General features: G+C 42.9%; 1 protein-coding gene across 2 annotated transcripts in view; it reads left to right on the forward strand.

Annotated features, from left to right (window-relative positions):
- Nucleotides 1–25,692, forward strand: part of LOC144828913 (Y+L amino acid transporter 2-like) — a 505,595-nt gene that overhangs the window by 375,370 nt on the left and 104,533 nt on the right. For both annotated transcript variants that reach the window (XM_078687526.1, XM_078687527.1), the window contains exon 6: nucleotides 12,112–12,215. In XM_078687526.1, coding sequence (XP_078543652.1) covers nucleotides 12,112–12,215 — 104 coding nt within the window. The remainder of the gene's footprint in view (nucleotides 1–12,111; nucleotides 12,216–25,692) is intronic.

Genomic DNA, 25,692 nt, shown 5'->3' on the forward strand with positions numbered 1-25,692 from the left:
CCGATCTCGATGCCTTCGCTCGGGTTGCCGGGTTCAAAATGAACGCAGACAAATCGATCGCTTTGGATCTCTCACTGTCTCCCCCTACAAGATCTTACTTGCAGGGCCTCTTCTCCATTCCATGGGCAACAGATACAATCCCATATTTAGGGATCCAATTGACTTCCTCCCTCCCCGCTATAGTCGCTGCCAATTACACCACACTCCGCGGGAAAATTCGAGGAGAGATAAACCGGTGGAGACATTATCCACTCTCCTGGATGGGTAGGATCGCAGCGGTCAAAATGACTATCCTACTTCAGATCCTTTACCTCTTTCGTGCTCTCCCCCTGCGACCACCCGCCGGGTGGATCAGACAGACACAATCCGAGCTAGCACAATTTATCTGGCCTGGCCGGAAGCCCAGAATGCGGAGAACATTGGTTACACTTGCCCCAGAGATGGGAGGTTTGGGGGTCCCTGATCTTTGCAAATACTACCAAGCGTCGCAATTGCCTTACCTGGTTGAATGGAGCAAATGGGAGTCAGAGAAACACTGGCTATTTCAAGACCAGATGGTGGCCGGTCGACCACTGCAAGAAATCCCTTTTCTCCACAAACCCCACAGGCCCCCTAACCTGTATGCCTCGTACATAACACGGGTTCCCCTGGAAGTGTGGGACACCACCAACATTACGCATGACCTCACAATCTTCCCTTCCCCACTCACTCCGTTGGTTGATAATCCTGACTTTACCCCGGGCGCAGCGGGGATGACTTTTGCCCATTGGAGGCTGGCGGGCTACCGATGTTAATGCCACATTTATGGAGCTGAGGGGGTCGTTTGCCTTCCCCCAATTCAAACAGGAGTATAGCTTACCAGAGACAGACGGTTACGCTACCTGCAAGTGAGGCATTGGGCACTGCAACCAAAAGTACGCGCAAGCGCAGATAGACGGCACCTCCCGTACGAGCGATGGCTCATCACCTGCACGTCAGATACCAAACTCATTACTGATCTCTATAAGATGCTACAGGCTACACAGGCACACATACACAACCCAGGCAGGGAGCGATGGGGGAGAGAGTTAGGTAGGACCCTTAGCCATAAGGAATGGGAGAGGATCTACTACAGGGCCCGCCACTCTGCATACCACATGGGGCTCGCGGAGACGTTCACAAAATTAGCAACATACTGGTACTACACTCCAAAACGGTTACATGAGATGGACCGCAGCCGAGAGGCGTCCTGTTGGCGTGGATGTGGCCAGGTTGGCAATCTAGTACACTTGTTGTGGGACTGTGAACAGATTCAACCCTACTGGACGCAAGTATTGGATGAAGTGGATAAATACTTTGAGACAGACCTCCCGCGCTTCCCGGCTTATATCCTATTAGGGCTTCCTAACCCATTGACCTATCCATTGCGATCCCGCAGAGGCAGACAAATAGCTATCGCACTGGGCTCTGCGGTACAAAACATACTTACACATTGGTGTACCACCACCATACCCTCCTTCACCTGCTGGCTGCACAGTTTGTGGCATGTGCTCGGGATGGAGAAATTATCACTCACTATGGCGGGGGAGGGAGACAAATATGAGGATCTATGGCAACCATTTATGTCACTTTTGACCACCGAATTTAGGGAAATCACATGCCCTCGATACCTGAGGTTACTGAGGCTTACGGAACCAAGGAAGGCAGATTCTTAAGTCGGGCATAGTCACAGAGACCTGATTAGGGGGAGGAGCTGGGCGAAAACGGGGGCAGAATGGGAGCACTGGACGAGCGGGAGAAGGGGGGGCGTTGGGAAGAGGGGGAGGGGGGTTTCTACATTTCGTTCTTCCTTTTTACTCTTTCACACCATGTACCAGCACTTGCATGATTGTACTCTGTACACTGAACGCGTGACTATACTGGTCTTTCTTTGACTGTATGTTTTGCTATCCGAAGCTCACGACTAGAATGTACATGGAGTGGTCTCTCTGTGTTTCCAAGCTGAATTCAATAAAAACAGTTAAACCATAAAAGACTACCATAAAAAAATACAGGCAGCTAAGAAGAGCTTTTTTGCCTCAAAAATCTACGGAAAATAAAAGCAGAGACATTTTTAACATTGTTAAAAGCTTCTCTTTGCCGAAGGCAGAGACTAGGTTGACCCCCCTCTCCGATGAGTGGATTGGTAATCTAGTTAATTTTTTTCTATTAAAAAATTGTTACCATACAATTTGCATTTGATGACCCAGCTGTGATAGAGGGGTCATCCGCTCTACAGATCACCTCGAAGGGACAAGAAGATAGGGGTTTCCTCTATACCTGCCCGCCTATGCCGCTAACGACATTGCTGGCAATAATGAAGGGCCTGAAATCTGGCTCGCCGGTGGACCCTTGCCCGGGCAAGTTTCTGGCATCTGTGGGCGAGATCTTGAATCCCACCGTAAACTGTATGCTGAATGCTTCCCTTTCCAAGGGCCAGGTTTCATCAGGCTGGAAGAGTGCGAAGATAATTTCTTTATTAAAAAACCTGCGCTGATCCCATGGTCTTAACTAATTATAGACCTATTTCTCTTCTGCTGTTTTTTGCTAAAACAGTCGAGAAATATGTTCATACTGTGATCAGCAATTTCACGGAGGCGAACAATTTGTTTCACTCTAGCCAGTCAGGCTTCAGGCAGAATCTCAGCACAGAGACAGCATTGTTGGAGGTATCAGATTCCATTAAAGAAACTTGGGATGCAGGTGGCAAAGCGGTCCTGGTCCTGCTAGACCTCTTGGCGGCCTTCGACACCGTGGCTCACCTCTTTCGTAGACGGCAGAAAACAGGATGTCTGGTCACCTCCTTTCTCGGCCAGTATACCATCTTTAAGCGTAGGGGTACCACAGGGCTCTATTTTGAGCCCTGTACTTTTCAACCTGTACATGGCCCCCCTGGCTACCCTGGCCGAAGAGAATGAGGTCACAATAATATCATATGCCGATGACACTCAACTGCTGTACACATGTAGGAAAGGAGAGGACTTTAATGGGGAGAAGATCAACAAATGCCTGAAAGAAACTTTTGCTTGGTTTAAATATAACCATCTGAATAGTAATTCAGACAAGTCCGAAATAATTTTTTTCGGTTCCCCGCTGATGAATGTCTGGAAACAATGGTGGCCTCAAGACATGTCGCCACCCCAGGCTGCAGTCAGGACTGTAAAGAACCTGTGAGTAAAAATAGATGGCACTCTTTCGATGGCACCCCAGGTTCAGGCGGTAGCAGGGATCTGTTTTGGTCTCCTAAAGATGTTGCGAAGGTTTTTGCCCTATGTCAGACCACACACAGAAAAACTGTTATTCAGGCCCTCATTATTTCTAGATTGGACTACGCTAATGTCCTGTACTTGGGCCTCCCGGAGTTCCTATTAAACAGTATGCAGGTGTTGCAGAACGCGGCAGCCAGGGCTATTCTGAGTCTTGGGCATAGAGACCGGACTTCCCATCATCTCAGGAACCTGCATTGGCTGCCTGTTCGCAGCAGAATTCGCTTTAAGGTGCTGGTTCTGGCTTTTAAAGCTCTGCATGGCCTCGGAGCATAGTACATCTGCAGAAAAGTCTCTGGTTATGTACCGGCCAGATCTCTTAGATCCGCCCATCAACATCTTATGGTCATCCCGAAGTATTGCAGAGTCCGTAAAAATGGCCGCTCTTTTCAAGTGCAAGTGGCCGGACACTGCCTCAAGCTGCCTCTTTCACTTAGGCAAATCACTAATCTGTTGACCTTCAGGAAACAACTGAAGACCTGGTTGTTTCAACAAACAACCAAACTGTTTCTTACCTGGTTCCCTTTTTCTTTTTTCTGGTTCTTTTTACTCTCCCCCATTTTAGCTTTTGGTTTTCTATCCTAGCGTCGGGATACACTCTGAGTAGCTGTGCGCTCTATAAATCTATTTTAACATAACATAACATAATAAACATTATTGAACCTTTGTTCACTTGCTGTCATTATTGATTAATACAAGCGCTTTCTTCAGGAAATAGAGCTTTAAGTTGTTATCTGGGGTTGAATAGTGGAAAGTCAGACCTTGATATTGATATTTACCTTAACGTGGCTAATGTCATATTCAGAAAAGATCTTCAGGTGCAGGTGGGTCCTATCTAGGTATTAGTGGATCTTGGTGTTCTCGTCTGCCAGAAGTATTTAAGCAGGGTTCTCTATAGAAGTTGAATTTCAAAGAGGGTAGGCTAGAGCCTTAGGTACTTCATAGGTCAATGTGAAGGACTATACAGAGAGAACGACTGTTGAGTCACCTTGATTTTCAGAGGAAAAGGCAACCGCTCCCAGTAACCACAATGCCACCCTGCCCAGAATTGTATCTGTGGAAGGTGTCAAGTGCCACGTTAACAAAGCCTCAAATTGGAGCAAAAACCACAATTTGGAAAATGTATTGGCAATCTTGCAGCTCTTGATGAAGGATAGAGATTATTATTGCAAAGATCAGCTAAGGGCCAACATTCTCCTGACATCTGAAGGGAGAATAGATACAAGGATAATCCATGTGTAGAGATTCAGAAGAAGGTAAAAAAACAGCTAGAACCAAAAATTGAGGATAAAAAACAATAGCAAACGGTGATGAAAAATTAGGCAATGAATGTATGGCGGTGCAGCCAGCACTTGGTAATGCCTCCCTATATACAGTAATAACAGGAACAGAAAGCACTGGCAAGAACTCTGTTCCATCATTTATTGAGAGCCTATGTTTACATTCTACGGGGAATCCATCACCTTGGAGAGAGCTGCTTGTATGACTTGACCATGTCCCCTGTTGCAAAATGGCCCTCTCTGATGTGTCACCCCAAACCTTTAGCCTTCCTCCTCTTTTTCTGACCTAATTTGTGCTGCCTTTAGGACTCCGGGCATTTTACCACTGCTAACCAGCACCGAAGTGCATGTGCTGTCTCTAAACATGACAACATTGGCTCATACCCATTTGGCATATTTAGTTGACTTATAATTCCCTAGTGAAGTGCACTACATGTGCCCAGGGTCTGTAAATTAAATGCTACTATTGGGCCTGTAGCACTGATTGTGCCACCCCTTAAGCAGCCCCTTAACCATGACTCAGACCTGCCACTGCAGAGGATGTGTGTGCAGTTTACACTGCCCTGTCAACTTAGCATTTTAAAATCCTTTGCTAAGCCTTAAACTCCCCTTTTATTACAATTAATGTACCTCTAAGGTAGGCCCTAGGTAGTCCATAGGGCAGCGTGCTACGTAATCAAAAGGTAGGGCATGTATTTTTAAGTTTTTCATGTCCTGGTACTGAAAAACACCCACATTCATGTTTCACTACTGCGAGGCCTACCCCTCTCATTGGTGAACATTGGAAATTCTTTATTACACTTTTAAGCTGTAGTTCCTGATTGAGAAGGAGTAGATCTGTCATGTTTCATATCATTAGAAGGGTAATGATAAATCATCTTTACTGGTAAAGTTAATTTATCATCACACTTTTAAAAATGCCACTTTTAGAAAGATTTGTATATAATCAGAATCAAGCTGCAAATGATTAAATTACCACCATTTGCTGCTCAAGGTCAAGTACATTAATTTTCTTGGCCTGTGTATTCATCCACAATTATTTATTGCCATTTTAACAATTCTCATATACACTTACACATCTCTGAAGGAACACATTCAAACAATGTAAATCTACTCCATCAAAATGTGCACGGTTTTTCACTACCTAGCTGTGATTCTGCACAAATTTCAATTCCTCAACATCAATAACTTGTGAATAAACAACGAAACAAAACTTAATCTGCTCATATACCAGTCAACAGATTTTACATAATGCAGAGGTTATCACTGTGATTCTCTATGCTGTGAACCTCTTGCTGTAACTGTCTATTGGGGTTTCAAAGCTGTTTTCATTACATTGTGCATTCCAGTTCATTGTAAATGCCCTCTAAACTGATATGATTATGATAAGGCTCTCCCAAAATATTTCAGTCCTCTTGGACCTCTTCTTACTTTGGGGTTCTCTTCAGGACCTTGACTGGTTGTGTTCTCATTTTTGTAGTTGTAAACTCATGTTATTTTGTCCAATCAGTCTTCTGCCAAACTCTATACTTGCAATTTGACCCTTCATTTTACTTTCATTTGTTCATTCATTGTGTGGCATCAATCCTTGCTCTTTTCGAGTTTCGAGAACTCCTCTTTAATTGTAAATTTTAATTTATAATTACCCTTTTAAAAGTGCTACATCTAAAGAGATGGTATTTTTTCTGCCTTAGCCCTGTGTGCCTGCAGGCAGTCTCCAATGCATGTCTGGGGTGGGTGGCAGCTGGAGTTTGTGCCTTCTCTCAGCCACACACAAAAGGGAGCTTAGGTGTGGCTGATGAGCCTTCCACATCCTGATGGGTCATCCTGGGTAGGATTGGAGGGAGAAGGTGGCACTTGTACCTGAATAGGCTGTATCCTATCTCCACACAAAGTGCTGCATAGCCCCCTATATGAATCTGGAACCAGAGCTGAGAGGGAGGACTTCTGTGCACTTAAAATAATTTTTTTTAAGTTACCCACCCCCCTTCAAAACGACAATTAGGTGTAAGTATTGGACTTCTGATCCTATTACACTACTGGAACTCTGAAGAAGCCTGCCAGGAGGGAGATTGTTGTGCTGCTACAAGGACTGCCACTCTGCTAGAAAGCTGCATGCTACCATTTGCCTTGCTGAGGAAGGACTGGACCCATCTCACTTGAACCCAGAGTGACTGCAAGGTAATGTTTGCTTGCCTCCTGTTCTAAGTCTCAGGGACATGAAAGACTTACCATCATCCTGCAACAGCACCTGGACATTGCTTGCTACAAGTCTTGTCTTGCCAGGGGGTGCCAACCAATCTAGTCCTGGGCCCTTAGAAGTGGGTATAAAGTGCTGCAACTGTCAGAACCCACTCATCAACTGTGTTGTGCCGATTGGAACCAATACATCTCACTCAACGTCGATGCATTGCCACAAGGATCGAAGCCATTCCATCGCCGACTAGTTGGTACATCGTCTTCAGTTCTCGACACACTGTCTACAAATCCGTGCTTCAAAGACGAGGCATCGCCTTTTGCTTCCCGCATCTCTGGAGACTTAGGGTACTACAGAATAGTAGAACAAGTGTTATTGCCAATTGTCTTTCTATGCATGTGTGCCCTCCAAAAGTTAGACTGTATGTATTTAAAGAACATTTTGAAAAATGCCCTCTAGTTCACATGCTAGTATTGGTACCCACAAATTCTGAGATGTGCAAATAACCACAGCTTCTAAACTTCATGTCTTGTTCCCATTTCAGAAATACATAGGTTTCCTTGATACCTACTTTTCACTCTTTAAATATTACAAAATGAATTGCTGTATACATGGCACACAGCGAAAAACTAGAGCAAGCTGCAGCCAAGTTATTGGATCTGGGCACATTGGGTTCTTGGTCAATCTACAATCCCTATATATCCCCACAACCACAATTGTCCAGCAAGTGTAATGGTATGTTGCTTTTGAAAATATACCATAGTTAGAATAAGTTATGGTGAAAATATAAGCCCAAATGGCTGTTTCTTTCAACTCAATTTCAATATTTTCGAAAACTTTGAAGGATCTACACAGTGAGCCCTTGCTGAATACACAATTTTGGCTACTTCTCAGAAATGTATATCTTTCCAGGATCCACCATTGGTTTTATACTCATAGATACCACTAACTGGAAGGAGGTGGAAAGCCCAAAAATTAGGAAAATGGGCGATGTCCCAATAAAATGCCAAAACTGTGTTGAAAAGTTTGGTTTTCTGACAAAAGTCTACCTGTTCCTGATAGCTGGGAACATGGTGATTTTAACACCACAAACCCTTTGTTGATACCATTTGCAGGAAAAACAGACTCGTTATTCTACAGCACTCTTTGTCCCCCCAAAAACACATTTTCGCTGTATTTTGGCTGATTTCTCAAGGGGAATCCAGAAACCGCAGGTGTCTTTTGAATCCCAAATAGGATCAGCCAGGGTAAGAAGTCTGCCTTTGTCCATGGATGGAACAGTAAGGGAGGATTTAGAGAGATTTTGCATTCTTGGAGTAATTGAGCCAGTATAAGCAACAGAATGGCTTGCCCCCATAGTAGTGGCTAAGAAGACAGATGGGGCAGTATGCCTATGCATAGATTTGAGAGCACTAAACAAGGAGTTAGTGGTAGACAAGTACCCCCTACCGAACATCACAGATATGATGACCAAAGTAGCAGGGGCCAAGGTCTTCTCCACTCCAGACCTAACTTTGGCACATTACCAAGTCAGATTACATCCAGAATTGCAGGAGCTTACAGTGGTCATCACGCCCATGGGGGCATCCAAGTTCAAACGCATGCCGTTTGGACTTGTATCTGCAGTAGCAGTTTTTCAAAGGATAATGACAAGTATGCTTAAATGAATCACTGGTGTATTTTGCTATCAAGATGACATCTTGATTTTTGGGGAGGCCAAAGAACAACATGACGAAAGAATCAAACCGGTGTTGAGGAAGTTCAAAGAGGGTCTCACTGTCAAAAGAGAAAAGTTTAATGTAGGCTGTCCTGAAATAAATTACCGAGGACATAGGATAACTGCAGAAGGAATACTACCTAAATCGGAGTTAAAAGACTCCATAATGAACCTGGCACTGCCAAAAAGTAAAGACGAAGTCAAGTAATTTCTTGGAATGCTGGAGTTCTACAACAAGTTTGTCAATAATTTTGCTGGTAGAACATACAACATTTGCACATTGTTGAAAAATCGGGTACATTTTCACTGACGTGCGGTATTCAAAAATAATTTGAAGACACTAAAGCAGCATAAGATATACTCCCCAATTTAAAAGCATTCATACCAGGAAGACAAATCATAATAACAACTGATATTAGTTCCAAAGGTCTAGGAGTAGTAATGGTGCAAGTAAGTGAGAAGGGTTAAGAGACCATTGTCTTTGCATCTCGTCCGTTGAGACAACATGAAAATATTATTTCAGCGATAGAGAAGGAGGCTTTGGCAGTACACTGGGCACTCAACACGTTCAGAACTTTTTTATGGGGAGGTACATTCACTTTAAGGACTGACCACAAACCACTCACAAAAGTCTTTACAAAAAGAGGTTTGGACTTCATTTCCACTAGGATCAGATGGTGGTGGTTAGTCTCCAATCATTTACCTTTAACGTGGAAAATGTCCCTGGTGTGAGAAATGTTGCAGTAGATTGCCTCTCATGCTTGGTTGATGACAATAAGGAAAATAAAGAGTGTGACTTACTTCAGGAGGATCAAGAATTGGATATGAAAAATGAAACAGTATGTGTCATTACCCAAGGGGTGGTGGAGGAAACCCAGTGGAAATAAGAGTTGAACTCAGACCCACTATTACAGAGTATATGTGAAAAGACACAAAAAGTGTGGGCAGAACAAGAGAGATATGAGGAACATCGAAAGCCACTCTAGATGATTTGTGAGGAGCTGCCCATGGTTGACGAGTGTCTCTTTGGGGGTACAAAGTTAGTTCCCCCCGGGTCCATAAGAGACAAACTCATCAATTTGGCGCATGAGGGAAATCTCCGGATCACCAAGACAATGCAGAAGCTACGGCTTGACTTTTGGTAACCAAACATGGCGGAAAATACAGGAGTGTGTACCATGCTCATCAAGTGACAAAGTACTGAAACTATGATGACCCGAATCCTACATTGCAGACCACTTCCAAAGGGCCAGTGGGTGGACATAGCTCTGGATATAATAGGTCCTTTGACTGAGGAGAAACTATCACCTTACCTACTAGTACTGATAGACCTTTACTCCTGTTGGCCAGAACTAAAGTTTGTTTATGAGGTTAACACCAAGACTGTCATTAATTTCTGATGGAGATAGTCCTCAGAGAGGGGTTGCCCAACTCCATACTAACTGACAATGGGTTTGAATTCTGCTCCCAAGAGATGAAGAAGTTCCTAAATTGCAATGGTATAAAACACAGAATCTGTGCCCTATACCACCAGTATACCAACGGGATGGTAGAAAAATTCAACAGAACCATCAACTAGGGCATTCAACTAGTTAAAGGTAATGAGTTATGCTGGAGAGAAGAGATAATGAAGCGCATGGAAGCATACCACTTGACACCACAGCAAACCACAAAGGAGACACCTTTTGAACTAATGTAAGCAAGAAAGCCCAACAGAACCATTAACTAGGGTATTTAACTAGTTAAAGGTAGTGAGTTATGCTGGAGAGGAGAGATAATGAAGCGCTTGGAATCATACCGCTTGACACCACAGCAAACCACAAATGAGACACCTTTTGAACTAATGTAAGCAAGAAAGCCCAGTTCCAGGCTAATACTTGGGTTGAGGAAGTAGCACAAGAGTTAGAGTGAACATCACAGAGAACACCCCCCAGAGGGAAAGAGAATATATCTCAGGCTAATCACAAAACAAGATACAACAGAGTACAAGAAGCCATAAATGTAGGTTTTAAAGTAGGCAATATGGTTACGGTCAAGGCTCCCACTGGAAGGGTGAAATGGTCTGAATTCACAGGACCTATGAAAATCATGAAGCTGTTCAGAAATGCTGTGAAACCCCAAGATGGGAGAATTTGAAACATGGGAAGGGGAAGCAAAGTGCACAATCTCTGATAGAGATACTAGCAGTGCGAAAGCTGATGGTGAAGGTACACTCAAAGAAGTTAACACTACTCCTGAACCCAAAAGAGAGAAAGCCAGCAATTAGGTCTAGTGAGAGGAGGATACGCTGTTCCAACTTCCAAAGAGACTATGTGGTTACTACCACATGAACAAGAAAGCATTTCAATATATTTGTTCATACGCATAGTATTGTATTTAATCTATGGTGCCAGGGGTAACAACTATTTCTCTGCATCTTTGTCTTTCCTTTTACTTTTTGCCTTTCCTTCAAATATACAGATGTCCTAAGTTGTAGAGAAAGGGGATGTGTAGTATCTTACAAGAGATGTATCCCTGTTCCCTCTCCCTCTCTTGCCCACTGGTACTGTTCTCTCGCCCATTGTCTAAAGGGCATGATGCTGTATTTAGACTGTTGGTGCCAGAGAGTTCTATGTCAAGTTTCTTTGAGTGACCAGGAAAGACGGAAGGAGAAAGACAGCTATGGCTGAGGTGTTTCTTGATGTACGGAATAAAGACTTATTTACAATCATCAGCATCCCCTGAGAATTCTATTTAACTAGATTGCACACCTCAACCACACACCTCTACATATGACTATGGCCCAGTCTTCACTAGGGCACATTGGTTCTGATCTCAGGCTTAGCTAGGCAGCAGATTTGATTGTAAACTATGAACCACACCTCATTTGTGGCCATGAATATTACAGCTATATAAATGGTTGCTGCAGTGTGATGAAATCAAGATCTACAGGTTGATCAGTAAGAAACTGAGATAGCAATTCAAGAACAATGATGCCAAGATTCACAGTTCCAGCCATTCCAACACACATTCCTGCCAAATTAATCTTCTTAGTGCCAGTGTGTTTCACTCATGGGCACTCTTAGTAAGCGGACACTCCAGGATACCTCACACCACTTCAAATATGATCTTGTTATTGTTAGAACAGATCAGGTACTGACCAACTGCAATCTTGAAATCATCTGTTGAGACTGCATGCCTCTTGTTTTCTGTGATCTCTAACTGTACAGTAGCCTCATAATTGATTTAATTTCATTCTCTTTAGGAAGGTGGAGGCAGAATATGGTCTTCATATACCATAATCTCCCTTCTGATGTACGTATACTATCACATGCAAGCCAACATAAGAAAAGATGTTCCAGAGCTTGGCCTCAGTCATATTATAGGTAATCTGAGAAGAGATTTGCCATTTGGTGCTGATTTATAGCTGAAGGTGACTTCTTACATTCAGAGTCTGGCTGTGTAACTGACTACTGCCTTTGCATTTGGCATCTGGTTAGGTCAATAGACTCACTTTAGAAATTGAACTATATTATGACTGGTCCAGCTGCAGCATTTCTTAACGTTGTGGAAGACCAACATTGTTGGCAAAAGTGATTATTTATGTAATATCTGAACCTGTGTTCTTTCTTTTTTATGTGTGTATGCTTTTAGACTTTTGCTGACCAAGTTCTTGGATATGCAAAATGGTTTATTCCATTAACAGTGGCAATATCATGCTGCGGGGCACTGAATTCTGTTATTATTTCCTCGTCAAGGTAAGAGAATAATCAATAAGTAGGTCAATCAATTAAATCACTTAATTGGCTGCGTGTTTTTTAATTCTTTGCCCTCAGACTACTTATTAGATGATATCATGCACTGTATAAAGACAGATGGGGATTTTAATCTATTACTGCAACTGTCTTGTTAGTTAAGCACCAACATTGTAGGAATCTTGATATTTCTAGACCAAGCCTACGCAACATAATGTGACGAGTATCTGAACAAACTTTGAATTTTTTGTTGGACATGAGAGCCTGAAAACCTGTTAATTGGCATACAAACAAAAACGACGTCTAAGAAAGTGAGTGAAAACAGTCTTTTGCTAGTCACCTAAATGCAATGACAGGAGAAAGGATAAGAAACTATTTAGACCCCAAACTATAATCACATAAATGATAAAATGTAATCAAAATGGATACATTCCAGATAAATAGTTCAAAGGGTATGGGGACAGAGGAACACTTAAACAGGCAAAAGTGGGGTGTGGTCCAAGAAGGCAACAAAATAGTGATATGTTTAATGGTTATATGTATAAATAGTTTAAATATTCATATGTTAAACTTTTAAAATGAACCCTCCGGCGTACCACACTCAACACTTTCTTCTTCAGGCTCTTCTTTGCATATCGTATTTTAATATTTTGCACAGCTCAATCTGTCCTGAATGACTATTTTGGCAGATATACATGGCTTCACTTTGTAAAAAGCTTACTGCAAAAAATGTAGGCCCAGAATTGAAAAGAATTTGCTATGAGTAAGTACGACTATATATGGCTTACTTCTGAATTTCACTACAAGAGTAAGTCACAGCAAAATCTTTGTGAATCAGGCTCAGGTAATCTGAGACATCTAGAAAGAGAACATGTCTCGAAATATAGGCCACATACTGACCATACATTTTGCACCTAACAGGTAAAATTGGTTGGTTGATTTTATTATAAAGCACACTGCTACCTAAAGTGGGCGTCTTGGAGCTGAAAAACAAGTAACATTTATGTATTAATGGTGAGAGAGAAGATAGAATCAAGAGGAGAACAGAAATGCCTTAGGGTGTTTTCTGAATGCCAAAAAAGAGGGCGTGTATTGGAGCGCAAAGGCAATACATTCCGGAAGGAGACGGCCAGGCGTTGAAAAAAACAGCCAGCGATCCTGACTTTCTTAATGGGAGGGACATCAAGAGCTATCTTAGATTGTGAGAGGGAGAATATTTATGAAAAATGTTAAGATGCAGAGGACCTTCATCTGAAAAGGCGGGATTGAGAACACAGAGTGCTTTGAAGAGGCATCCGTTAATTACTGGAAGCCAGTGCAGATCTAATAAGTGATGAGCTATTTATTTTTTTCTGACGTAACAGTAGTCTAGAAGCAACATTCTGACCAGCCTGTAACCTGTAAGACAGAATTACAACTGAGTTTACTTTAATTAGATAGGATAGATTTAGATTTATGCACTGTGTTGGAAAATTGCCATTTCTGCAAGGTCACTCCGAAACATTTTGCCTACCTCCTCCACTTTTCTGAACTAGTTTTTGCTGGAGGACTGCAGTGATGCTCTGCAAGAAGGACTGCTACTCTGCTGTCTTGCTGCCTTAGTGAAGATTGGACTAGGATCATGACACCCAAGACCACCAGAGTGACACCAAGGGCTAGTTGGCTGGCCTCCTCATCAGAAACCCAGGGACAGAAAAGTATCCAAGCACCTTGAACCCAGCAAAGAAAGTCTGCTGTGAACCTACCCCCCAAGTGGTGCCACCACAGCCCTTGACCCTTGGAAGTGGGCTTGATAGTGCTTTGCGAGCCCAGCTGTGGTCTCCTGGGCAGAACCAATGCAGACATGCGTACATCTCCTTGCCACCCCACATTGGAACTGATGTAATGTAATGCGTCCCCTACAAAGGCCCTCGCTTCACAGCTTCTCTGAACTGCTGCTGCATGAAGCATCCCCAAAGCAGGACTTTGTATTGCAAGCCTTAATTGACAACAGCCTCAATGAAGACACCTGACCTTGCCTTGAAAGCCCAGTCGACGGCTTCATCGCAAACACTGCTGCCTGATGCACCTCTGTTGCCAAACTGGCAGCCCCTCGGAACCACAGCTTCATGGCTCATCCTTGAGGCCGGAACTTGCAATGTTCCGCAGCCAAGATTTAGGGTGCTTTGTTCAGCAGGCTTAACTTGGTCCCTATATCTTGCCTGTGCTCCATTGCAGTTGGCCTGAACATGTGACTTTGTCCTGATCTAGTGCAACCAGATATTCACAGTTGATACATTGTGCTTTTAGGCACTAAGGGCCCGACGTAGGTAATTCTTATTTACCACTTCTTAAATACCGAATTTTACCGATTCGGTATTTAAGAAGTGGTAAATATGAAGGGGGAGATGTAGGTATTTCCAGATGTGTAAATACCGAATCTTTAAGATTCAGTATTTACCGAATCTGGAAATACCGAATCGGTATTTCCTATTGATTCCTATGGGCTGTGAAGCCCATAGGAATCAATGGGCAATACCGATATCGCTAAATACCGAATTTCTCAAGGGTGCAGGGGGTGTCACTTTGACACCCTCTGGCCCCCCCAAAACAGGCTCGGGTGCCATGTGGCAGGCATATATGCCCCAAGGGCAGGTGTGCCTGTCACATGGCAGAGGTGTGCATGCACACATGTGCATGCACACCGGAATCGGTATTTTACCATCAAATTGGATTTGATGGTAAAATACCGATTTTGTAAGGCTTGTGGGACTCAGAAGAGTCCCACCTACATCTCAAATTTACCAAATCGGTAAAAATACCGATTCGGTATTTTACAGAATCGGTAAATTTACCGATCGGTAAATTTACAGATTCTGTAAAATTAAGGGCCCTACATACCATTCCTGAAATACCGGTCGGTAACGGCCGAAAATACCGATTTTCGGCCGTTACCGACCGACCTACATCTGGCCTTTACTTACATTTTTAAAAGTGCATTTCTACGGTACTACTGATTTTCATTAAATTGGTCTCAGGTAATTTATTAAAATAAATTGTATTGTTCTAAATTGGTATAGGATTTTTCTTGTGTTTGTGGTTCACTTTATTACTGTTTTGTAGTGCTGCATAAATCAACTATCAAGGTGACACACATACTTCTTAAACTGGAAAGCCCCAAAGACGTTAAAAACTCAAGAATCTTCATTGCCTCCAAGCTGTTGATCAGTGCAAATTCAAAACTCAGCTGCCAGGCTACTCCTACATATAAAGCCATAAACCCACATCCTCCCTGCATACCTGTTGCCAGAAGATCCACTTTCAAGATTCTATCACTATCAAAGCAATACATGAAACAGGAACACTTTTCATCAGAATGACCATCACAAAATACAGACAACATAGAAACATCTGCTACAGATGGCACCCCTCCTCATACAAGCAAAGAAAATGGGTAGAAAATCTTTCTCTGTTGAATCAGCCAAACTATGAAATTCATTAGCCCCAAACATAAGATCCACAGATAGACGTCTTATCTTGAGAAGATTACTCAAGTGCTGTCTCTTCCCTACATGACCACCTTATTCAAACTACAAATGTACAGCAATAGTATACACAAGACACCAATGGTGCATATATGTGTGCTTATAAACATGTAAAAGCAATAAACAGGTAATTAGGACCACTTGGAATTTAAAGACCAGGCTCCAATATGTTCCCTACAGTCATACAACAACATATATATCGGAGGGTCTAATACACAAAACGCACTCAGGGAGTACTAACAGGACACCCTGCAGCAACCTCAAACTATGTGTATCTAAAACCAGATCATCCCCAAGATGGTAAGGAAGGGATGCCCATCAGTCACCACACGGAACCGCCCTTCATCATTTGGGATTCCACCAAGACCACTACTGGGATAGCCAAACAACTATCACGGTCGGGGGTCCAGATGTAAGAAGGAGCTCCACCGCCGATAAGCAAGGTCTAACTTAGGTCTTGTTACTCAAGTTCTGAGGATTTGAATGTCACAACTAGGGGACTGATGTTGCAGTGCTCAAAAAGTGTAAAAAATTAGATAAGTAAGAAGAATTAGTGAATATAAAATAGGATAGGGGGGTACTTGTAACTTTATTCAGGTGTTACCCAACCTTCCAATGTTAAAAAGTAGTTGTCAGTGACAGTCAAAAATATACAGACTGTCTGGATGTTTCACGTGGTCGACATGTTTCAGCAAACTAATGACAGATTCGTCGTTGCTTTCTTCAGGACCATATTTACAAATAGCTACTGCAAAATAAGTGATAGTGAATACAAATAAGTGCTCAAAATCAAAATAAGATACAGAGTTCACCTGATATCACTAGGTGTTCTGCTTCCTCTTTACAAGTTTTTCTGAAAAAGAGGAAAGAGAAAAGTTTGAAGGTTGCAACCAGGGTTCCCCTGATGAGAAACCGGCGTAACATTATAATCATAGTTATGACTAATAATAAGTATCACTGAAGTATACTGAACACCTCTAACCAAGAAGTGCATGCATATTATCATTGGGCCTAATCTGTTAACTGCCAACGAAGTATTTTAAACCCTCTTACCATCTTTGTAAGAGGTATAAACCTCACCCCACCTGGCCACGGCTCAGGAAAGAGGAGAAACACCGCTCTGTGATGGAAAGAGATAAAAATGTACGCAGCATTATTATACTCAACCCATCGTTTTGCTCGAAAAAATCGAGGTAGCGCACATCAAGCTATGGACTCACTCACTCTCAGCCCGCACATTCATAGTCGACTGAAATTATATGTTTGTCAGGCTAGACGATGGAGCAAAAGAGCCTTTATATTGTTATTATTGCTTATTCTGTCTCCATCGAAACAAAGCCCAACCGAAATCTAAACACCTGTAAACACAGGCAAAATGCATCCTCTCACAAGGCTCGACTACCTGTAATGCCCGTAATTGTAGCCGAGTGAAAGCCATTAAAGTAGTGTGAAAGCCATTCAAGTAGCGTGTATCGCTCATGCAAAAGGCGAGTTGTCTATGCCTTTCAAATGGCACACGCATTCCCACATACGTACCGCAAAAAACACTCGCAGACCGTCAGATGATCCGGCAGCCATTCCCTACCTGTCCGTCGGTACTTCAGCGTCGGCATCCAAGCCGATCGGGGAGGTACCGTCGGGCGGCCAAGCTGAGCATTATATGTCCCCTGATTGGCTCGAGTCCGATCACATGGGGCAGTTCCGTCAATAGATTGTAACCTGACTTCTGATAAGCTCATTTGAACAAACTGATGGCCAATCAAAATGCTATGTTTATCCAAGATTACTCTGGTGCACGTAAGCTTTGAACGTGTATGGCGACTATGGATAGCTTTATTGAAAAAGATCTCCAAATACAAAGACACGAAAAGTATGTCTCTAAGTATACACAAATAGAAATGTTACGGTTCACGATGTAGAACACCTCGGTGGATGATTAAGTATACCAAATTTCAAACACTCATTTATTAAATAACGCTGCGAAGCTGAGCCATATGTAATATACATATATGTAGAAGATATATATATATAAAGAAACCCCGATAGTCGCAGGGTAAAGATTGAATGTCCATAATGCATGTCAGTGATTAAACCAGAAAATTAATATATCCAAAGATAGCGAAAGGGTGTTACTGATGTGCTACATCCGATGGATTATTCATAACACAAAAATGTATAAATCTGGGACATCTATATCTACTATATGTGCCTATGGCTGAAACTAATTGTAAACAAACCAATGTCAGTGTTTATGATATAGGGCACTTCCAGTTGATAATTGATTGTAACCAACTCCAAGAGTTCACTTTCTAGTTCAGCTAAAAGGCTGAAACCTATATACATAAAGAAAGAAGAATAGTGATCATACCTCTGGGAGATTCATGGTGGCTGATTAGTGTGAAGGACTGGTTAAGTGTGTAAATGCTCGTCACCAGCCAAACACATCAGCAATAATATACCACCATATACTATGATATCTGTGAGCAAAAGGGGTATATATCGGGACTGTTGGCTCACCACCCACTCAAGGGAACTAAACCCATATTCAGTATTGAACTACATTGACCGTTACAGATCATATGATAGTAACAGAAAGACCTACTATGATCAGAGCGTTGACCAGGGTATGTCATCATTCAGACCAACCCGGTTAATGCCCATCTTAAACACCCATTTCTGTTCTCTAAATAAAAGGTATTTGGATACATCTGTAACATGCGCAGGGATGTGAGGCTGTTCTATCACAGTCCACTGAAAAGCAGTTGAAGGATGACGTGCTTCTAGGAAATGATTAGTAAGTTTAGTTGCTTGCCTCTTACACCTAATCGTGCTCTTATGTTCGGAGATTCTTATTCTGATCTTACAGGTTGTCATCCCTATGTATTTCAACCCACAGGGACAGGTGATAAGATAAACAAGATTCTCACTGTTACAGTTCGTGAATTTCGACTGAATCCACGGTCTGGAGGTGCCGATGTCTATTTCAGTAGACTTCTTCGTTTGTGGGCACGAATTACACATCCCACCAGGATGGTGGCCTACAACAGGAGGAAGGTCCCATAGCGTACCTAGAGCCCTAGGTCTGTCCTCACGTGGTCGTGTATGGACCAAACGTGCCCGGAACAATAACCGTCTGGCCCTTCTGGAACCTCCTGTACAGAAACCTCCTTTGGAAAGGATTACTTTTGTGACCACCTTTGGGACTTTGTCTAACAACATTAAGAAAATGGTAATGAGACATTGGTCTATTCTCAACTCGGACGATGTCTCAATCCAGAGTCCTCTTTTCTCTTTTAAGAGGGGACCAAACCTTAGGGACCGTTTGGTCCATACACGACCACGTGAGGACAGACCTAGGACTCTAGGTACGCTATGGGACCTTCCTCCTGTTGTAGGCCACCATCCTTGTGGGATGGGTAATTCGTGCCCACAAACGAAGAAGTCTACTGAAATAGACATCGGCACCTCCAGACCGTGGATTCAGTCGAAATTTACGAACTGTAACAGTGAGAATCTTGTTTATCTTATCACCTGTCCCTGTGGGTTGAAATACATAGGGATGACAACCCGTAAGATCAGAATAAGAATCTCCGAACATAAGAGCACGATTAGGTGTAAGAGGCAAGCGACTAAACTTACTAATCATTTCCTAGAAGCACGTCATCCTTCAACTGCTTTTCAGTGGACTGTGATAGAACAGCCTCACATCCCTGCGCATGTTACAGATGTATCCAAATACCTTTTATTTAGAGAACAGAAATGGGTGTTTAAGATGGTCACTAACCGGGTTGGTCTGAATGATGACATACCCTGGTCAACGCTCTGATCGTAGTAGGTCTTTCTGTTACTATCATATGATCTGTAACGCTCAGTGTAGTTCAATACTGAATATGGGTTTAGTTCCCTTGAGTGGGTGGTGAGCCAACAGCCCGATATATATCCCTTTTGCTCACAGATATCACAGTATATGGTGGTATATTATTGCTGATGTGTTTGGCTGGTGACGAGCATTTACACACTTAGACCAGTCCTTCACACTAATCAGCCACCATGAATCTCCCAGAGGTATGATCACTATTCTTCTTTCTTTATGTATATAGGTTTCAGCCCTGTAGCTGAACTAGAAAGTGAACTCTTGAAGTTGGTTACAATCAATTATCGACTGGAAGTGCCCTATATCATGAACACTGACATTGGTTTGTTTACAATTAGTTTCAGCCATAGGCACATATAGTAGATATAGATGGCCCAGATTTATACATTTTTGTGTTATGAATAATCCATTGGATGTAGCACATCAGTAACACCCTTTCGCTATCTTTGGATATATTAATTTTCTGGTTTAATCACTGACATGCATTATGGACATTCAATCTTTACCCTGCGACTATCGGGGTTTCTTTATATATATATATCTTCTACATATATGTATATTACATATGGCTCAGCTTCGCAGCGTTATTTAATAAATGAGTGTTTGAAATTTGGTATACTTAATCATCCACGAGGTGTTCTACATCGTGAACCGTAACATTTCTATTTGTGTATACTTAGAGACATACTTTTCGTGTCTTTGTATTTGGAGATCTTTTTCAATAAAGCTATCCATAGTCGCCATACACGTTCAAAGCTTACGTGCACCAGAGCAATCTTGGATAAACATAGCATTTTGATTGGCCATCAGTTTGTTCAACTGAGCCTATCAGAAGTCAGGTTACAATCTATTGACGGAACTGCCCCATGTGATCGGACTCGAGCCAATCAGGGGACATGATATAATGCTCAGCATGGCCGCCCGACGGTACCTCCCCGATCGGCTTGGATACCGACGCTTAAGTACCGACGGACAGGTAGGGAATGGCTGCCGGATCATCTGACGGTCTGCGAGTGTTTTTTGCGGTACGTATGTGGGAATGTGTGTGCCATTTGAAAGGCATAGACAACTCGCCTTTTGCATGAGCGATACACGCTACTTGAATGGCTTTCACACTACTTTAATAGCTTTCACTCGGCTACAATTACGGGCATTACAGGTAGTCGAGCCTTGTGAGAGGATGCATTTTGCCTGTGTTTACAGGTGTTTAGATTTCGGTTGGGCTTTGTTTCGATTAACCCTCGGCGGCCAGCTACGCTCCGTGCACGGAGTGCACGGAGTGCCGCCTCCTACGCATTTTGCGTAGCCGGCGTAGCCAGGCGGCACTACGCGCGCTCCGCAGACGGTGCGTAGCCGGCCGCCACCCGCCTCCCTCCCGCCCTCCCTAAATACATAAATAAATGTATAAAAAGCTTTTTAAAACACTTACCTTGTCTGCCGCGTCCCCGGGGCTCCCTCTCGCCGTCCCGCGATGCGCGCCACCATTTCGGATCCTAATGCGCATGCGCGGGCGGCCGCGCATGCGCATTAGGATCCGATTCGGTGGTGGCGCGAACGGCGGGACGGCGAGAGGGAGCCCCGGGGACGCGGCAGACAAGGTAAGTGTTTTTAAAAGCTTTTTATACATTTATTTATGTATTTAGGGAGGGCGGGAGGGAGGCGGGCGGCGCGGAGTGGGGCTACGCGGAGTGGGCGGGTGGGTGTAGTTGTGCGCCCACTTCGCGTAGCTCCGCGGAGCCCCGCTCCGCACACTATGCCCAGGGTTAGTTTCGATGGAGACAGAATAAGCAATAATAACAATATCAAGGCTCTTTTGCTCCATCGTCTAGCCTGACAAACATATAATTTCAGTCGACTATGAATGTGCGGGCTGAGAGTGAGTGAGTCCATGGCTTGATGTGCGCTACCTCGATTTTTTGGAGCAAAACGATGGGTTGAGTATAATAATGCTGCGTACATTTTTATGTCTTTCCATCACAGAGCGGTGCTTCTCCTCTTTCCTGAGCCGTGGCCAGGTGGGGTGAGGTTTATACCTCTTACAAAGATGGTAAGAGGGTTTAAAATACTTCATTGGCAGTTAACAGATTAGGCCCAATGATAATATGCATGCACTTCTTAGTTAGAGGCTTTCAGTATACTTCAGTGATACTTATTAGTAGTCATAACTATGATTATAATGTTACGCCGGTTTCTCATCAGGGGAACACTGGTTGCAACCTTCAAACTTTTCTCTTTCCTCTTTTTCAGAAAAACTTGTAAAGAGGAAGCAGAACACCTAGTGATATCAGGTGAACTCTGTATCTTATTTTGATTTTGAGCACTTATTTGTATTCACTATCACTTATTTTGCAGTAGCTATTTGTAAATATGGTCCTGAAGAAAGCAACGACGAATCTGTCATTAGTTTGCTGAAACATGTCGACCACGTGAAACATCCAGACAGTCTGTATATTTTTGACTGTCACTGACAACTACTTTTTAACATTGGAAGGTTGGGTAACACCTGAATAAAGTTACAAGTACCCCCTATCCTATTTTATATTCACTAATTCTTCTTACTTATCTAATTTTTCACACTTTTTGAGCACTGCAACATCAGTCCCCTAGTTTTGACATTCAAATCCTCAGAACTTGAGTAACAAGACCTAAGTTAGACCTTGCTTATCGGCGGTGGAGCTCCTTCTTACATCTGGACCCCCGACCGTGATAGTTGTTTGGCTATCCCAGTAGTGGTCTTGGTGGAATCCGAAATGATGAAGGGCGGTTCCGTGTGGTGACTGATGGGCATCCCTTCCTTACCATCTTGGGGATTATCTGGTTTTAGATACACATAGTTTGAGGTTGCTGCAGGGTGTCCTGTTAGGACTCCCTGAGTGCGTTTTGTGTATTAGACCCTCCGATATATATGTTGTTGTATGACTTATAAACATGTATACTTTGAATACATATATATTACCTACTGGTGGTCACCAGTAGGTAGTTATATTTACAACCTAGTTTCCATAGGAAAAGCATTTTTTTATTTGCTAATAACTTTGGCGTCGTTTGACGAATCTTTGCAAAATTCTCCCAAAAAAAGTCTATTCTGGTCAACTCCTATCCTGAAAGTTTGGGGGTGATTCGTCAAGCGGTGGCTGAGAAAAAAGGGGGGTCCCAAAACGCGTTTTCCTCATGTTAATTTCCATAGGAAATTTTGCGACGAGCTACAGCCCGAACTGCTGAACGGAATTACCCCAACTTTGGCAGCTAGGTAGAGCTTGATTCAGAAAGCGACCTTTTTTAAGTGGTGTAAATACGTTCAGTAGTTTTTGAAAAATTAAAAAAATAAGAGTGAAAAAAATCAATTTTCCATAGGAAACTTTGTGCAAGGCTACAGCCGAAACTACTGAACGGAATTACCCCAAATCTGGCAAAAATGTAGTACTTGGATCAGAAAGTGACTTTTTTTTTTAAATGGTGTAAATCCGTTCAGTAGATACTAAGAAATTGGAAAAATAAAAGTTTCGATATCTGGGCGGAGCATATGTCCCATGCACGAGTTTCACTGTGATTGGCTGCCAACATTCCAAACTAGAAAGTGTTGGCAGCCATCTTGTGCCTCGGAAGAAGCGAGTCACTAGACAACAGAAAAACAAAGGTATAAAATAAGAGAAGGGGTAGGGTAGAAACACCCTGACCCCCTAGTCATGCTTAGGGGGTCTCAGAGGACCCCCAGGGCCAAAGAAAGCATTTTTATGTTTTTTTAAATCGGCGCAATTTGCACTGGGGTCGCGGGTTCCCGCATTTTATTTAATAAGACCCCGGGGTGGGCTAGGTCCAGGGGGACTTAAAAAAAAAATTGGGGCTCTCTGGGGCTTCACTTATTTTGGGAGGGGTGTTGCGCGGCCCCTCTCCTAGAGCCCTCCATGTGCTTATAACTTTGGTGTTGTTTGAAGAATGTTTATGAAATTTTCCAAAAGGTTTCTCTTTTTTGATCAGCTCCTATCTTGAAAGTTTAGGGGTGATTGGTCAAGGGGGGGCTTAGAAAAAAGGGGGGGTCCCAAAACATGTTTTCTCAATGCATTTTCCATAAGAAACTTTAGACAAGGCTACAGGTGAAACTGCTGAACTGAATTATGGCAAATTTGGCAAGGAGAAAGGTATTTGTCCAGAAAACATGCTTTTTTTTAAATTGGGTAGATTCGTTCATTAGTTTTTGGGATATTAAAGGGAAAAAAATTATGTATATCTGGTTGGTGCCTAACTCCCTAGCATGAGCTTGCCTCTGATTGGCTGCTAACACTTGAATGCAGGAAGTGTCCTCTGATTGGCTGCTAACACTTCAAACCAGGAAGTGTTAGCAGCCATTTTGTGCCTCGCATCGAGTGAAAATATAAAAGAACGGTCCCGGGGGCAATTTAATATACTGCAGCTCTGTGTAATGATGATATGGATGCAGTGAAGGTTTAAGATTTATTAACAATAAAGGAGAAACAAGTGCATACCAGGCAGCACGACTTCCACTCCAGGACACCAGTAGGAAGCTAACCCTTTCACGCTCTCTCTGCCCAACATCACCACTTCGCAGCTATGCCTTTAGTAGCCAGTCCGTCGGCTCGCAGCTCTCTACCTGTGCGAGCTAGTACGCTGATGTGCCTCTACGTCTGTGAGCTACTACACTGCTGTTCCTTTGGGAGCGGACGGCCCGTAGTTCTCCCTCTGCGAGTCGAGCCCACGGGCCGCAGTGTCCCTCTGCGAGCCTGGGTGCAAACTGTTCATAAGTTACACTCTATATGAGCATTGAAAAGCTATTTTGTGATTCAGTCCGTCAGCTGGCATCTGTCCGAGGCATTTCTAAAAACATACCGAAGCTCTGTCTGTGAGAGATACCCCTTTCATGCTGCTTCTCCCCACATAACGCACCCTCTCCCCACATCACCAGCATACCCTCAACACTTCTTGGGTCCGCAAGTGTCCTTCTGCGAACCATTAATAAGAAGATGCTTGTGGACAAAAACAAATCTTAGTCATGTATGGATTTACATATCAAAATTTATTAAAACAAAACAGCAACAAATAAAACTATGTACAGTCATGGTGTGTCTTTGCTGAACCATTTGTGAATCACAGCCTGCAAGACAAAAAGAAAGATAAGATGGTGCGTAATATGTCCAGCAAAGGAGAAAGAGAAAGAACGAAAGGTTGAGAGAGAGAAATACGGAAAGAGAGAGAGAGAGGAAGACAGAGAAAGAGTGATATACAAGGAAGAGAGAAAGAGAGAAACAGTGGGAAAGAGAAGAAGAGAGAGAGAAAGAGTGAGAGAGAGGAGGAGAGAGAGAGAGAAAGAGTGAGAGAGAGGAAGACAGACAAAGAGAGAAAGAGTGAGAGAGAGAAGACAGACAAAGACAAAGAGAGAAGAAAGAGTGAGAGAGAACGAGAAAAAGAGTAAGATACAAGGAAGAGAGAAAGAGAGAAACAGTGTAAGAGAGATAAAGAGTGAGAGAGAGGAAGAGAGAGACAGAAAGAGTGAGATAGAGGAAGAGACAGAGAAAGAGAGAAAGTGTGAGAGGAGAAAAGGAAGAGAGGGAGAGGAATGTTGACACTGGAGAAAATCTTATCACAGCTTGTTAGATAACAAGCAAGATAAGATTGTGCGTCATGCGTACATCAAAGGAGAGAGGAAGAGAGAGAGAAAGAAAGAAAGAGTGAGAGGAAGACAGAGAGAAAGAGGGAAACAGTGAGAGTGAGAGGAAGAAGGAGATAAAAAGAAAGAAAGAGAGGGAGACAGAGAGGAAGAGAAAAAGAGTGAGAGAGATGAAGAGAGAGAAACAGTGAGAGAGTAAGAGAGAGAGAGAAAAAGTGTGAGAAAGAGGAAGAGAGAAATAGAGTGAGAGAGAGAGAGAGATAGAGATAGAGAAAGATAGAGAGGAAGAGAGAGAAAGAGAGAAACAGTGTGAGAGAGGAAAGAGAGAGAAAAAGAAAGAGTGAGCAGAAGACAGAGAGAAAGAGAGAAACAGTTAGAGTGAGGAGATAGAGAAAAAGAAAGAAAGTGAGAGTAAGACATAGAGAGAAACAGTGAGAGGAGAGGAAGAGAGAGAGAAAG

The sequence above is a fragment of the Lissotriton helveticus genome, chromosome 4_1 (genome assembly GCF_964261635.1).
Source record: "Lissotriton helveticus chromosome 4_1, aLisHel1.1, whole genome shotgun sequence".
In the NCBI taxonomy this organism is placed as follows: Eukaryota; Metazoa; Chordata; class Amphibia; order Caudata; family Salamandridae; genus Lissotriton; species Lissotriton helveticus.